General features: G+C 40.9%; 2 protein-coding genes across 2 annotated transcripts; one reads left to right on the forward strand and one right to left on the reverse strand.

Annotated features, from left to right (window-relative positions):
* The first annotated feature begins 26 nt into the window (after positions 1–26).
* LOC111832898 (thiol S-methyltransferase TMT1A-like) lies at positions 27–2,849 on the forward strand. The gene is made up of 2 exons (XM_023790662.2): positions 27–744; positions 1,380–2,849. The coding sequence occupies exons 1-2, from the start codon at positions 250–252 to the stop codon at positions 1,611–1,613; spliced, it is 729 nt and encodes a 242-aa protein (XP_023646430.1). The 5' UTR covers positions 27–249; the 3' UTR covers positions 1,614–2,849.
* A 1,477-nt stretch (positions 2,850–4,326) lies between these two features.
* atf1 (activating transcription factor 1) lies at positions 4,327–15,246 on the reverse strand. The gene is made up of 8 exons (XM_023790658.2): positions 14,066–15,246; positions 12,730–12,836; positions 10,766–10,888; positions 10,584–10,678; positions 9,097–9,230; positions 7,759–7,941; positions 7,392–7,551; positions 4,327–5,097 (listed from the first exon to the last, which is right to left on the reverse strand). Exons 1-8 carry the CDS (start codon positions 14,178–14,180, stop codon positions 4,953–4,955), a joined length of 1,062 nt encoding a protein of 353 aa, XP_023646426.1. The 5' UTR covers positions 14,181–15,246; the 3' UTR covers positions 4,327–4,952.
* Between the last annotated feature and the right edge of the window lie 1,628 nt (positions 15,247–16,874).

Consider the following 16,874-nt stretch of genomic DNA (forward strand, 5'->3'; position numbering starts at 1 on the left):
GCGTTTACACTAATTTATCGGTTTCTGATAGCTGCATTTGTAACTATATATAGTTGTTAGTTCAATTCAAACTCCGGGAAATAGTTGTAGTCGTGTATGTATTATGAAAAATCACTTCCTTATGTTACAGTTCAAAGTCCTTATGTGTCACTGAATACATTTAAAAAAAAAAACTGGTTACACCCCCTATGTTCCTTAAACAGCCATTGCACCTAGCCATCAAAAACTGCGCCGCTCAGACTGGTAAACATGGGCATTTTAATGAACGCGTTTCGGCTTTTTTTCCAAATGTTAAGCCTCCCATTGCAGTTACTGGAACTGGTAGGGATATACGGCGCATATAAGCGCATCTTCCCGTTCGTCGTATATAAAATGTCGGGTTCGTACAACAAGAAAATGCATGAGCAGAAAAAGGAACTGTTCCGAGACTTAGCGGAGTTCGCCAGGGATGGCAGGGCGCTGCGGCTGCTGGAGATCGGCTGTGGAAGTGGGAGCAACTTCCAGTACTACCCCCGCGGCTGCACGGTAGTGTGCACAGACCCGAACCCCCATTTCAAGAAGTATTTGCAGAAGAGTGTCGCCAGTAGCGATCACCTGAAGTTTGAGAAGTTCGTGGTGGCCTCGGGCGAGGATCTGGGGGAGGTGGAGGACGGCTCGGTGGACGTAGCGGTGTGCACACTGGTGCTGTGCACGGTCAAGGACACGACGCGAGTGCTGGCCGAAGTGCATCGCGTATTACGGCCTGTAAGTTACGGAACCGGAGATTCTTACTCAAGCCACTTAAGTCCGACCTGTTTGTCAGTTCGGGTATCTCGAAGCTCATATCTTGTGCAGTCGTGCAATCTAACATAGCAAACGTATTTCAGTGATCAATAGCGATGGTCTACAGCGTAGCAGCACGTTGGAGAGCAATGCAAATTACATCTTTTTAGGAGTTTTGACCTGGGATAATTGCGAAAAAAAGAACTAAATTATCCTGTCTGAGGAATTTTTACGGTTATTAATCGGCTAATGTTAGGCATTAGTTAGGGATAATGTAGGCCTGTGTGTGCCCAAATTTAGGCCCAACAAGAGAGCGATAGATCAGTTTCCCGTTTAGTCAATGAGATCGGTGTGTCGCCTACCAGCGGTTGATGTACTCAGATCTTACTGCCTTTCTATTTGACCGCGGTCACTGCATCAGGACCAACCGGATCTAGTACACAGGTTCCGCAAACTGCCCGCCCCTGTCTAGACGGCTCGTCCTTGTAGTGCCTTATCATGCCTCTGACCCGTTACTCTGTTACCCTTTATGTGTTAATCTTGAAATGGTGAAAATTGGTTTACAAGTAAATTTTGATGTTGGACATTTCTTTAGGCTCATGTCTATTGTTGTTTAGGGTGGTGCCCTGTTTTTCCTGGAGCACGTTGTGTCTGATCCATCCACCTGGACCTTCTTCATGCAGCATGTTCTCCAGCCTCTTTGGTATTACTTTGGAGATGGCTGTGAAGCTACAAGAGCCACGTGGAAGGACCTGGAAGCCTCCAGGTTCTCAGAGCTCAAATTAAGGCACATTCAAGCACCCCTTTTCTTCATCATAAAACCACACATTGTCGGTTATGCTGTCAAGTGAAACAAGTCGATGGCCAGCATCCCCAGGATTAACTAGCACATACTGTACCAGTGTAACTTTTCTTTTAAAGTGTAATTTGTAGCAAATTCTGGAAATCGAGTGGGTTTTTTTCTCTAATTGGAGGGAATTTGTATGAGAAATGGCTTCAACGCTGTTAATGATGGCAGACACAATCTGTATCTTTGTCACCTGTGTGAAACATCTCCTCTGCTGTTTGTTTTAATCATTTTAAAATCAGAAATTAAAACACCAATTTAACCCTCTATGGGCAATTGTGGTGGAAGTTTAGGGAGCCCCAGAAGGGACATGGAAGGGAAGAAAAAACTGACGGTAAAAAAAAAAAACCAAGATGGACATTAGGAGATCACGCAAAGGTTTTCCTTCAAATGTTTTCTTTTGTTGACAGCCCGAGAACTGCATATAAAGCTAACTTTACAGTGGTGTTGGAATTAAGTTTTAAACTCTAACCCGCTTTCTGGAATATTTCAGTGTGCATCTGCATACTCCCACACACAGCACCGAGCGAGAAAACCAGTGAGGTAAACGCGAGTGGGTTCAGGTTTAAACCTTAAGTATAACACTGCAGTAAAGTTAGCTTTATATTAAGTTTTCCAGTTGTAATATCTTTTAGCAAAATCAAGCAACACCCCCTGGGTTTCCATATTCCTTTATTGGCAAATTTTAATTAATAGGCCCATTTCAATGTTTTGCATGTGCACATAACACTCAGTAGCCCAGCTGTCTTGCTTACTATTTACTGGCAGTGAATGGACACAGTGCAATTATTAATAAATACATATAACATATGAAACATGTTACATGATGTGCATTGTCATCCCCCACCCATAGTTTGCTTAAAGCACACTTTACTGGACATGTATCATTTAGTTTAATACTTATTAGCCTTATCTATTAATTCTATATTTTGCACTTCAAATGGACAGAGTAGTTATTAGGGCCAACAGAATGGAAAAGTATTGCAAGATCTCTCAGAATTCCAATTTCTTTTTAAAACCATTTATTTTTTTCCCATTCGTGTCCCTTCTGGGGCTCCGTAGAAATCAGTAGAGCTTCAATTTATTATAAAAATATATGTTTTTATTGGTTCAGCAACACAGCAGGAATAATGCCCTTTGGTGAATGACATGAGCCAGTTGCTACGTGAGCTACCACACAGGTATATATAGTGGGTAATTCGCTCAAGATTAAAAGTTTGTGTGGTTCAACCCAGCCCAACTCTGTCTCTCTCCATTATCTGCCCAGAGAGATAAAGCACAGTTCCAGCAAAAGGCATGCTTCTAACTTGAGTGTAAGAGGAGGTGTCCTGCAGGACTGGTATGCTGTCCAGGGTGGACAATCCTTTGAGGCGAATGCTTCCTGCAGAAAGCTCAGGAATACCACAGCCTTGGCTAGAAGCAGTTAAAATAACACTGGATCAGCCATTAGTTAACACAAATTGAGTCAAACACTGTAAAAAAAACATAGCAGTGTAAAGGTGGTCAGTGTAGCATGATGTCAAAATTCTTATGATGTCAAACATTCTCAAAGCTTAAGAGCAGAACTAGAACAAGCAGCAGCTAAAAATGTACATGTAACCATGTAAATTTTTTAACAAATGGAATTTATGTAAATCCTTACCCCAGCCTTTTTACTGAGGCCTTATCCTTCAACCGAAGTTTATGAGAACAAAAACCATCAGGTTCCGTCTTGAATGGTTTGTGATCAGAAACAGCATTGCTTTACCTGCCTACCCATCTGCTCCCCATACTGCCTCAAACCGCTGTTGATGAGAGAAAGACAACACTGTATCCTGAGGGACCTTTCACCGAAATGGAGGTCCTGCTTCAATCTTAAATTTTGGTCCAACATGTTTCCATCATGGAAGTTTTAGGGAAGGTAGACGGTGCCTTACCGTTAAATGTCATTCTGTCAAAGAATATTCTGAAAGTCTAATATTTGATTTATTTTGTTTGGAGGACATGGAATCAAAAACAAACAGTACACAGGAAAGTATGTTTTAACAAAAACAATCTGTTGGAAATACCTTTCTAGTACGTAATTTACAGTCACGGAATAAAAGTATGAAAAGACTTGTTAAATCAAACGTAAGTCAATTTTATTTTATAAAAGCATTTTACAGCATCTAGATATTAATTATCATTCATTCAAAGTAATCAATCCTATTCCTTTAAAGAATATAAACACTGATAACAGCATTTCTTTAACCTTGCTATCACAGATGTTTTCATATCCCAGCTTCTACAGCACAGACATGAACATCTCCCATTATCTCCATAAGAACAAAATGAAACATCATTTACGCCAAAGCTGCCCTGAAACATGCCCTAGATCAACACTATTTAATCCAACACCAAACAAACTGAGCCCATGTCTCTGGCCATCAATACATAAAAACGGCATTAGCTCCGTTTTCCGCCGTGGCTATAAAAAAATCCCGTTGCTATAGAGCAGAATGGAGTCCAGAGTCTCAGACGCCGAACACATGTGCACTGACCCAGCAGCCCAAACTGTTCATCACATCAGACTCATGCTCCGTTCCTCCTGTAAGAACCACACACTGATGCCAAACTCTGCTCTACAGCAGGTCCAGGAAAAGCCCGTGCACTTGGTCTGAAGATGTATTAGGAGCTTGTCCGATTTCTTCAGTTCCTGCCGCTCTCAGCAAATCTTAAAATACTAGGACAAATCAAAAGACTGGAAAAATATTTTACTTTATTAAGATTCATGTACCAAATGAGTGACATTTCTTAAGCCTGATTCAAATGAATGTCACCCAGATAGCAAAACATACTCATGTTCCCTGATTGATTGTCTCTGTAACAGCTTGGCTCGCCACACCACTAATTAACCCTTTACGTTTTGCAGAAAATCAGAGTTTGGAATGGAGAACCTGTAACATTCTCCTCACAAAATGGGGGATAACATGAAAAAATGCTGACTTACACAAAAGAGAAACATGAATCACATGATTTACAGTCATGATACACTCACAATACTGCTGCACTTTCGGATAACGGAACAGCAGATTTCTATTGCTACATTAAAAAAAAAAGATATGAAAATCTAACTTATATAGGAAAATTAAATGTAACGCTTAAAGTTCACAATTCCAGATTTCATGTGCAAAAAAAAAAAAAAAAAATCCAATATGTCGATTTGGTAAATTCGCCTCCAATTCTGAAGTTTTTTTCCCCCCTGGTCATTCTGCTGCTCACAAAGACTCCTTAAAACAAAGATAAAATGATAGCCATGGAGGGTGGGGGCAGCAGAAGGGCGTGCCCCCGCTCCTGCTGTCCGTGGCGAGCCATCAGAGCCCCATTACCCTGTCTTGACGCAGTAAAGGTCCTTTAATGTCTTGAGCTCCTCAATCAGCGTCTTGTTTTGGTTCTCCAACACGGCCACACGATTCTCCAGACACTTCACATACTCCTTTTTCTTTCGCCGACACTCACGTGCTGCCTCCCTTCACAGAGACAGAGGCCAGCAGTCAATGTGAACGTTAAACACCATCAAACAGCACAGACAGACCTCCCACTCTGAGAAATGGTACCAGCTGGTGATAGATTCCCATAGGTAACGCCATTTCACTGGGCCATACATTTGATTGCATGAATCCCACTCCAAGAAAACCCCATTTTCCAGAGAAAAGGCATTTTTAACATGTTTTAGATAGACAGTAAATACTTAGTAGTTAATAGTTACAATTTCTGCGAGAAACAAGATTTCCTAAAATATACAGTAGAAGTGTTCCATTTATGTGAGAAACCTTAATTTGTAATAATCAGAATCATGCTAACAAGCTGGAATATAAACATTGGGCCTCATTCACCAATATTTTCTTAAGAATTCTCTTAAATTTGTTCCTGCGAAATTTAAGAACAACCTACGTCGGATTCATGACGTGTTCTTAAGTAGCAGAATTGTTCGCACCTTTGTTCTTAAGAATGGTGAATCCCACGTCTTCGTAACTGAAAGTGCGTGCCAGTTTGTCCTAATTAGCATAGGGAAACGTCCTGCAATTTCCTATAAAAGGGCATGAGACTGTTGGGCCGTGTGCAAGGAATGGCGAAGAGACGCGCAGGCTGTGAGCCGCTTGGCACTAAGAGGAAAAAAACTTCAGTAATGCTGAAGTAGAAGTATTAATACAGTAAAATCCCGTTATAGTGGAGCCGCTTATAACGGAATATCATCTATAACGGACGAGGTCCACTGGTCCCGGCCGTGCACCTTTAAGAACTTGCAGAAAAATATATAGCGGACTCGCATTTAATGGAATTTCGCTTATAATGGACAAACAATTTAGTCCCCAGCGCCGCTTTTGCTGTAGTTTTGTTCAGCTATAACGGACATGCAGCTCCGCCTACAAAACGCGTGGCGTGCCGGTGATATCCAGCGCAGATACGTAGTCGGGATTATTGATAGTCACGCATCTGCTGAGGTAAAGTTGGATTACTACATGTATAATATAATAATCTATACCACAAATGTGTCTGCTGGGATGTGGCATGAGTAAATGGTGTCCTGTAGTTGTATTCGGGGCATACAGCAACTTTGGATATAACAGACTTTGGATATAATGGACTGTTTTGCCAGGCCCTTGAAGTCCGTTATAACTGGATCTTACTGTACAGGAGGCAAATGCAAATAGACACATGTTATTTAGTAGCGTAACCAGTGGATATAAAGCCCCAAAGAAAGCTGATACATGGAAAGATATCACCTTCTCTGTGAGCACTGTGTGCCAAATAAATCTAAATGATCTTCAAACATGCATTCCCTTCTCAGAGCAACATTGGCAAGCTCTTCAAGAAGTAGCAGAAATTCCATTTTGATAGCAAGGCCAATGCACAGAAACAGACCTATTTATAATCCGCATGATTGCCGTTACTATCATGAAAATAATTTTTACACTTTAAAATTATTTTTTATATTTTACTTTTATAAATTATTCAAATACTTTCATTTTATGAACTGTAGAATGAACAAAACTGCTATAACTAATTATTTTGAACAAACTATCATTACTCAAATGTGCGTACGAATGGTCTTGAGTGTGCGTAGATTCTGTTCTTAGTTAAGAACAAATTCAGATAAGAAAACATTGGTGAATGTCAGAATCTTCGTAAAAAAAGTGCGTACGTGGGGTACAAATTTGTTCGTAAGAACGGTTGGTGAATGAGGCCCATTGTTTTTTAAGTTTTAGTTTTGTTCAGTTTTATTAGGCTTAGTCTTTTCATCATTTTGTTTCCTTTTGTTTTCGTTACACTTAGAGTTAGCTTAGTTTGGGATGTGTTTGTTAGCTGTTTTGGTTGTTGTTTTGGCCTGGGTCACTCCCGAAGTTTGTTGCACCTCGTGTTTGTAACCGTGTCTGTGAATAAATATAAAAAACTATAAAAACAGATCCCTTTGTTTCCTGTGTTCCCTTTTCCCATTCCCTGGTTGTCTCGTCTTCCCCTCTCCCTTACCTTTCTGTCGATCCTCAACCCTAGACTGGGGATCGTAACATTAATAACTCCTGGTCCTGAGGGATTCTACTTTGAATGTTTCCCTACATGTATGATTTGTGACTTGGGGCTGCACGCTGTGATTATAGCATATATTGCGATGAATGCTGCGGTAGCAAAGCCCGCAGCTGGTCATCCAGATCCCAGCCGCCCCCAAGCTGTATGCGCACCAACCTGCAGCACTGCACTGGGCTCTCAGGGCAGGCAGGACTAATCCACAGCAGTGAACAGCAGCTGTGGGAAGCACACACACCTGTTCTTGGCCAGTCGGATCTCTCGCTTCATCTGGGGGTCGTCCGTCTTGGTGCTCTGGGAGGAGATGCTCATGGGGGAAGTCATGACCACCGTCTGGGGGATGGAGCTGGTGGTGGGTGCCGTGCGGATCTGGTAGGTCTGAACCTCTCCTCCGGCACCTGAAAGACACGACCAGTCTCAGAGCTCAAAGGTGAAATGGCCATGTACTCTGAGGGCCTTCATGTACTCAGACTAAAAGGAGTTTGCCTTATAGAATCCAATCACTGTGCAAATTGTCCATTCACATAACTGAAATCTCTTTAAGAAACGTGCAGGCATGACCAGAGGTGGCATGTGGAATTTTGAGCTTCAGATGTCTCACTCACTCTGCACCACCACCTGGTTGCTGGGCACCAGAATCTGCTGGCCGTCTGGAGTCTGTGCATACTGCAAGATTGTAGCGCCTGGCTGTGCCGAACCCGAGTTGGTCATGGTGAGCGTCTGCAGACCCTGCATGCCTTCTCCACCTGGACTGGTCAGCTGGATGGTGCCATTAGGTGCGATCGCAACTGTGGAAGACAGCGTCACCCTCCTGGCATCAGGAGCATGTCGCATATAGCCTGCATACAGCCAGCATTTATCCTGCTGTAAATCAACTCTAGGTTAATATCTGCCCAACCAAATTAAGGACAAATAAGAGCCTAAACTATACTGACTAGATTTAGATGGTCTTTAGTTTCAGAAGACCAAAGCATGAAAAACAAATAAACTTTATTATAACTTTTGAAAATCTTAAGTCTTTTTGTCAATTTAATACCAGAGGTTTCATCATCCCAACCATCCATTAAAGCACAATATATACATATTTATTTATAACTATTTCCCCACACAAAGTGTGTGTCGATATATCAATAGTTGTGTATTACCCCTTTACACACTTGCATCGAATATTTTAAATAAACTAAAATCATTCCAACCATGTTACAGATATAAGAATCAAAAGCTGCCTAATACAAACCTAAAAATGTAAATACGAGATATTTTGCAAAATTTAAGAAATACACAGTTAGCAAACTTTTTATATGAACTTTTCTCAGCTCTAATTTTTCCTGCTGACCTGAGTACAAAGTGCTGATGCTATGCTTCGCTGGTATTAGGGCTGCACAGCATGCAGCTGCTATAATCTAGGTACTCGGGTGGGCAGCCAGAGGGACCATTTGGACATACAGGTGTCCACTGCACAGCCATGCCCAAGAAAAACGAGAAAACCTCTTCTTAAGCACGTCAGCCCTCCATATGAACGTCAAAAAAACGGTTTGTATCTAATGCTGAAATACTTACGGCTAATTACATAGGCTCCCGTATGATGAGTCAGTACGTTTTTTATTATATAAAAGGACAATGAGGAAATATCTCACTCACTGCAGATTTGATATACATGCCTTGGTATTCAATAAGATTTCCCAAGTTACTCTACATATTGGCAGTTTATGATACAATTAAAACATTTTGGGCATCATGCAAGTCAGTGTTTTCTATAAATATCTAGTTTAAAACCATTTTTCCAGTTTTTAAACACTGTAAAGATATACTGCTAAACAGACTGTAGATGTCACTAAACTGCCAGAAATGTTGCATTGAGGACACAGCCAGCAGCATTTACTTAATAATGAGTAATTTCTGAAAGAGCAGAAATCCATAGTAAAAGTGAGCAGAAGCCTTACTGTACTGGCCCGTGCTGGTCTGGTAGATTGGAGTGGGGACAGTCACAGTGGTCATGGCTGTGGATGCAGCACTGTCCTCCTCCCCCTCGTTTCGAGATGCCACCTCCTCCGATGAGAGGTCATTCAGAATCTTCCTATAGGTGATAGGCCAGTAAGCAGGGTCACTGAGCAGCCAGGGCTGTCCAGTCGTGTTCCGTGAGGACCAAGGTGTGTGTTTTCTATTGCACATCAGCACTCAGTCCTTTAAAATTAGACAATATGCTAAATAGTGACATTTTATTGGATGTTTATGTTCATCGGTCAACTAAATAAAAATTAGAAGCAGAAAAATTTAAGATCTGCATCGGAAACACATATTCCTGAAGAATTATGCTGTGCTCTGAGGATTCTGAAATGATTATCAATCGGCCAGCTGATGGAAGCCAAACTGAGTAGAAATATGTGACAATTTTGCAAGAAATGAAGACTGAATTCATGTCTGACAGTGTTAGACAAAATTTAAATCCTTGTTAAGAAAACTTTGATCCAAGTCATTCTGCCTGTATCTATAGTGGATATAAAATCCAGGCTTGGAAACTGAAGGATCTAGAACATTTTTGCAAGGAAGAGTAGTAAAATGTTACCAAGTCAAGGTGTACTAAGCTGACACACTCTTACCCAAAAAGGCTGAATGCTTTAATAAAATCCAAACATGCTCCAACAAAATATTAGGTTTAAGGGTCTGCACACTTATGCAAGCAGGTTATTGTCTTTATTTTTTCCACCTTATTTGTATAGGCTGCAATTTCACGATAAAGGTGGAAAATGTTCCGACATGATTAAATTTTTTTACATCACAAAAACCTGCCATTATAGCAAGGGTGTGCAGAGTTTTTTTTAAGTCCACTTTAACCCAATAAGTGTATTTAAAGACATTTGGTCTTTGTTAAACTAGGTCATGCCTAGTTATGTCTGCAGTTTGGTAACAGTCTTGTTGGCCATCTTTGCAAACCAAATTAAATTGATAAGATATAGTGTCCCACAGAAACAAATCCCCTATGTTTTTCCCCTAAAATAATTAACGTCTTATTTAATGCAGGGATCACATCTGTGAATAAGGAAGGAATTTATTTTTAATGCCATAATCCTATTATACATAAAAAAAAATCTGTCATTACCTGTAGACCACACATGAAGCAATAGGTAACCAATTAACCATCAAATGCTTTGTAAGTTTAGTCATTGAACAGAATTTGTCCAAACGCCCATTGCTAATGCTGACCAAGAGGTATGATATTCTCAATAAACAATGACTAATTCATCAATTGGGTGCCAAGACAATGAAATCCCACAAACTCTCGCAATTACCCTGGCTGAATGTCACCTGCTATATATACTATATAATTATATATATACATATGAGAGCATCATCAGAGCATCTCAGATGGGAGGGTCATATTACATTACAGAAATAAAAAAATCAAACTATGGTGACACGGCGGCAGTACCTGTAGGAGGGGCGCCTGGCTAAGAGCTCTCGGGACTTGTGAGATGAAGCGGCACTGTCTGAGGACTCCTGGGAGTCATCGCTATCCGACTGACCCTATGCAAGGAGCTTGGGTGAGATAGAAAGACAGGGGGAGAGCAAATTCGAAAACAGTCAACCTCTTATATGCGGTGCCCGCCTTACCTGGCTAGCTTGTACCTGAGGGGCCTGGATGACGGATGACTGGGCAGACTGGATCACCCCTTGGACCTGGAACTGACCCCCAGGGAGCTGCACCACAGTCACCGGGGAACCGCCAAGGGACATCTGCAAACACAGTTTCCCCCCTTCCTGTAATGCGTAGTGCTTTCCTTCATCCAAGGGAGACACTAAATTCATGGCATACAAAGCAGCCAATAGCGTAATCTCCATCATTTTAGTTAAAAACCAGTTGCAATACATTGTGCAGTTAAAATGCACTTTTTCATGATGCAAACTCCTATATCATTAATCACCTTTTTCTACTATTACTAATCTATACAGTTAACTACCAAAGCTTAAAAATACAGCAACAAACGTGATAAGCCTCCATGAGTGACCAGATTCTCTTAATTGCAGCATATATTCTGCATGTGTCAATAAAACAATGGAATAATATTCATCACAGAGAAATTTCATAACCAGGTTTTGCTGATGGTGGTGAAAAAGATGGTAAGATCCTTCATTGTCACTGCAGCTTGTACAAAATTTTGCATGGCAACAGTCTTTAAAATAGCCGACAACACAGAATGAGACACCCGGTAAGGTTCACTTGAGTTAGAAAAAGCTGACTAGTCTCGTCCTGGAATGTTCTTTACGCCGTTTTAAAACTTGTCCAATAGCTGACCACTCGTGACCTGTGGATACAGGCTTGAAATTTTGGAAGATTCCACTCCAGCAGCACAGGGATGTTTCATGAGAAGCATAATCACTCAGAACGGCTTTGAATTTACTGACATTATTGTTCTCTAAGGGCTATACATGTCAGGAAAATGAATCCCACATAGCAGAACTACCAGAACCCATTATAGCGGCTGAAAAACACCTGAGCCTCTACAGGGTACCTCTGACAAATGGCACAGACGTATTCATCTGGTTGTTGAGACCAGAGTCAATGATGACTCATCCGACCATACGAATCTTTTCCACTGCTCAGTACACTACTGCCTGTTCTTTGTTTCACTTGCCAAAGTATATTTTCAGGTGTTATGAAGTGTTTATGCACTTTTACCTGAATACAGTATCCCTTTTCTGAAGTTCTCATCAGACCACACTTGTTTAAACTATGTTCTCATGTCGTACACTAATGACTCCAAGTCACTTCTCTGTTTCGCCTTGCATCCTGACCCATGTGTAGCAATCTAAAACATGACAGGATGCTAATTGTTTACTTAACTCATGAAACACCCTGTGTGGAAGCACTTGCCTTATATGTACTTTGAATCTTTCAGAAGGACAGAAAAGACCTGACCTAAATAATTGGAGACTTAAATATTAAATTGATGTACTTCTTGATCAATGGGACACCAGCTGCAGTACCACTTTAGAAGGACCCTGGTAATGGTGTTATGTGTTGTGGGTAGTTTTATATACAAAGAATGCTTTGTCCCTGGAAATGAATAGTTCATGAGTTGGTACCGCTTCCTCACAGCCAACCACACAGAAACCTGTAATGACCTTCTAGCTCTGCAAAAGCCATTTTATTGGCTGCATAATAACTGCTCCCTATAAGAATAGCAAAAGGTACTCGTTGGGTGGAGACTAGTGCATCTTAATTTAGAGGACAACTGGTGCTTTATGCAACTTAATTTATGAGTATGTATCATTTCTGAAAATATTTATATACTTTAATGACTTGGGAGACCAAACAATACAATACCTAACAAATTAATAAACAATGCACCAAAAGCTACTGCACTGCAGCTTACTGGAAAAACAGAGATTCATGTTGGTGTACCTCTAGCACTTACCATTTTCTAATAAAACGCCAAACTGAAAACTAGACCTGCTGTTTTTTTGCAAATAATGATAATGTAGATTACCAGTCTGGCCACAAAGTGGCGCTGCACTCAGATGAAGATATAACAAGGTTCATAACAAGATGGGGTGCAACCTGTTCAGCCCCATACCTGCTGTGCAATATGGGAGATCTGGGAGGCGCTGATGGTGGTGGGGATGGTGATGGTCTGGGAATCGTTGCCATTGGTGCTGCTCTGCTGCACCCCCTCCATCATCACTGCGAGACACAAAACCCCATCAGTGCCTAAGTGAAGCTCTACAATTCGCTGTCCTAAAGCATACAATCCAGACTTTAAAAAAACAAAAAAAAAAAAAATGACAAAGAACCTCCCATCACCATCACCACCATCACCTCATTCCAACCCGTCCCCCATTTTGACTATTTCCTGGTTGTTTAAGGCCTGCATAAAAAATTATTTCTGATGGATGGTTTCTTAAGTCCCCTGTTACTGAGATCACAACAGGAAATTCCCATCTGCTCATTTCCAAGGGTACGCTGGGAACCCAGAGGAAATCACTGTGCTAAACACAGGAGTCAAACACTCAAAAAGAATTGCAGGAAGTAGTCTCCAGTCCCAACATGTGCATACATGTTCTGGCATAATCTGCTACTAAACATCTTCAGATCACAAAGTGAAATGTATTACATTTTTCAAACACTTTACAAGGCCTAGCGCTGTCAAAAATTCAATACCCACACAGCATAATATGGGTATATATAACATGGCTTAACAGCCAATTACAAAGTTTTTGATCAACCTTATTTTACAGTAATGAGTCATTCAAAAAACATAACTTTACATTCATGAGAAATTCAGACAGTGCATTTTTTTATTAATAGGTTTACCTTAAAACACAGCAATACATGTAAATGTTACCTGTTTATTGGTCTTTAGCTTTTAATCAACTTTTAAAATCAACATTATTTTTTATAACTTAAAGGCAAAACAGTGGTTTTAATCAAATTAAAATTGGTACAATGACTAAACAAAAAAGTCCTTTATATTACACGCTAAAGGCATTCCATATACAGAATATTTGAATGCAATCGACGTGTAACTACTCCCTGCATCTGATGAACTGACAGAACAAGCTTATTAAAGACTTGAGTCCTTATTAGCCGATTAGCTAGCTGAAACAAGCATTCATAACAATCTAGATCTCATATAGCATCCGACACCCACTGCCTGCCACGATGACGGGTCTCTGTGGCCTCCAACTGCGCAACACACCAGCCGTTTTATTTTAGCAATCTCCCTGAGAGTCTCCACAGCACATCCATCTCACAGTGGATGGTGCTTTGACTAATTATTGCATATTTTTTCTGATCACACACATAGCCTTCGTGGTTCTCTACTTTGCAGGTGACTATTGCCATATCATATATATTTGGAAAAAGCGAGTGATGTTAATATTGTAAATCATCTTTTTTTAAATCGTGCTTACTACTGTCAGTGCTGCTGTCACTGGTGGATGAGGAGGAAATGGTAAAACCACTGGCAGTGAGATCATGAGTCCTTCCTGAAGCTTTAGTATTTATACCTTGCAAGTAGGGCACCATTCCTGAGATAGTTAAGGTGATTATGCTGTCGGGGTTCACATTATGTCTTGTTATTGCACATAATGAGCAATAAATGTATCCTTCGAAATGTATCGTTCAGAATTCCGTTTAAATCAATAACATGATACTTTGACAATTCTATTCAATATTGCTCCAGTAACTGTATTATAGCGTTTTACATAACATGATCTTGCGTAAGTACATCTGACATCATCAGAGCAGCATGTACAAAACAAAGGTGACCCACCTCTGTTCACATCTAGCAATACTAAAATTCAAGCACATTTATTTATTTACATTATTTCCGATATGAAGCATGACGACAGGTACTAATAAAAAAATCCATAACCTTTGGGTACATGCATAGAAAGAGTTGACTGAAAAACTTTGACCGCCAATAATAACAGCTAAGACAAGTTTAAAAAAAAAACAGCATAACAGAAGACGACGTTATGACAAGTAACACGTGTGTTGCAGACCCAAAAGATAAACCTGAAAAATATACAATTATGCATACATGTGTTCTAAAAAAGACTGCACACATGCAAATCCCACCAAAAGTGATTTAGATGCATCTTTATCCCGGCCACTGATACCATCGCCATCGATAAACGGAACCTCTTAAAAATACCAAACATCTTACAGGGTAAAAAGAGGCCTGCTGCCACGATATATGTTAGCTAACCTGACAAACCAACTTAAACAACTATCAAAACGACTGTACTTAACCCATGTGATCCAGGTTAAATTCCATATTACTTTTAAATGTTGATGCACAGCTTGACTCTAAACAAATAACTAGCATAAAATGGGAGCTACGAAGTACAAGAAAAAGCAGCAGCGCGGCGGTGTAAAGTGTGAATAACTAGTTGGCTAACGCCTTAAAGGTTATGCGCGGTATCCCGTCTACTCTGGAGCGGTTCCGGACGCCGAACTGGCGAGCTCACTAACAAACCAACGGCGCCTCACAAACTAATCGCCCTTCTGCGGCACAGCCAGCGACTGTAACCCGCCTCGGCGAGCGAATTCGCTCCGTGCGGCGCAAAAGCAAGTCACTGGCACGCAAGTGCCCGCGTCAACACACGTCAGCGATACGGGGAGCCATTAACACACCTTCCCCTTCGACAGCGACAAAGAGCCGGGAGGCAGCCGCCATTACAGGTCACAGCTGGAGCGAGCGGGACGCGCGGCGGCGACGGTTACCTTCTCCACGAGACTGACAGGCTCTCGGCGCTGCCTTTGCTCCAATTACAACAGGGATTGGAGTTTATCCGATGGGACGTCGTTTGTTGTGTATATTTTTGTGAGTATGAGTTAAGATGTTTTTTAATCTACCAGCTATTAAAAAAATAAAAAGGCTTTTTTTCCCTTCAAAGGGAAAGCGGCTAAGCTGCGCGCCTCCCCTGTGAGGACGCGTGACGTTTTTTTCGCTACGTGTTCTGCGATTGGCGGAGAGCAGACGAGAACGCTCGCGGGAAGGGGGAGGTGAGGTGGGGTGGGCGCGCGCTGCACATTTGTCTGAGAAAGTATCACGCCTAAAAAGCCACTGGAGGTCTAGTGTAAGAGGATGTGTTTTATGCCACACTTTTCATTGCAGCCCGGATTAATGGACGCTGATTAGTGTGGTTCATTTTCGGGTGGTCTCTTGCTTGTGCTGCATTTTTGGAACAGTAATATTTATTAATGTTAATAGTCAGATCAAGCATCAGAATGGTTGTTATTGCCAGATGAGGTAGTTTGAATATTTCAGAAAATGCTGATGTCCTGAGATTTTCACCCACAGCACAGTTTACACAGGATGGTGCAGAAAAAAGTCCTATGAGCGGTAGTAGCGTTGGGGGAAGCATATCGTTGATGAGAGACGGCAGAGGAGAATGGATGGACTGGTTTCGGCTGGCAGGAAGGCTAAAGTGATTTTAAATTAAGTCTTTAGAACAGTTGTAGACAGAAAAGCATCTCTGAGTATGCAAATCGTCAAATATTGAGGTGGTTGGGCTGCAACAGCAGGAAACCACATCCACTCCTGTCGGCTATGAACAGGAAGCTGAAGCGACAGTTAAAGACTGGAAAAATGTCTCCTGGTCTGATGAATCTGTTTCAGCTGTGACATGCAGGTTTTAGGGTCAGAACTGGGTGTAAACAGAATGAATCCATGAACCAAACCTGCGTTGTGTCACCACACACCTTTGTGACAGAGGTTGTTATTAATGTCAGTTGGAATTAAATGCATACCAACCATAACCGAGTTCTGCCTAATAATTCTTAAATATTTGCAAGGTCAATCCATCAAACGGTAAATCCATTTTGCATCTAAATCAAATATTACATAAAATTTATAAAAAAAAATTATTTAAATGGAAAAAAAAAATTATGGACATGAATTATTGTGTCAGATTAAGAAATGTAGGTAGTATAATTCTTGGGAAAGTTTAAGGCATTCAGTCATCACAAAAATGAACATGTCATCGAAGAGCCTTAATACTATGACAGAAGATGAGATTTCTGGAGGAATTCTGTCTATATGGTTACTTGGACTTGGTGATGACTAGACTGCACCTAATATAAAAAAAGTTTAAGACCTGTACAAGTGAAAACCATGGTGATATGTGAGTGCCCAGCTAATGATTTCTGGACTCCGGGAAGGGAGTTCATAAAGATACCTCATTATTAGATATTAAACTTTACATTAATTCT

The sequence above is a fragment of the Paramormyrops kingsleyae genome, chromosome 8 (assembly GCF_048594095.1).
Source record: "Paramormyrops kingsleyae isolate MSU_618 chromosome 8, PKINGS_0.4, whole genome shotgun sequence".
Classification (NCBI taxonomy): Eukaryota; Metazoa; Chordata; class Actinopteri; order Osteoglossiformes; family Mormyridae; genus Paramormyrops; species Paramormyrops kingsleyae.

What these genes read in the sequence shown, in the direction of transcription:
- LOC111832898 (XM_023790662.2), top strand. Translation starts at nt 250, where the DNA reads ATGGGCATTTTAATGAACGCGTTTCGGCTTTTTTTCCAAATGTTAAGC. An exon ending in TGCATCGCGTATTACGGCCT is followed by an intron (nt 745 to 1,379) that starts GTAAGTTACGGA and finishes ATTGTTGTTTAG; the next exon opens with GGTGGTGCCCTGTTTTTCCT.
- atf1 (XM_023790658.2), bottom strand. Translation starts at nt 14,180, where the DNA reads ATGGTGCCCTACTTGCAAGGTATAAATACTAAAGCTTCAGGAAGGACT. An exon ending in CTCAGGTACAAGCTAGCCAG is followed by an intron (nt 10,679 to 10,765) that starts GTAAGGCGGGCA and finishes CTCCTTGCATAG; the next exon opens with GGTCAGTCGGATAGCGATGA. An exon ending in GACCAGCACGGGCCAGTACA is followed by an intron (nt 7,942 to 9,096) that starts GTAAGGCTTCTG and finishes TGTCTTCCACAG; the next exon opens with TTGCGATCGCACCTAATGGC.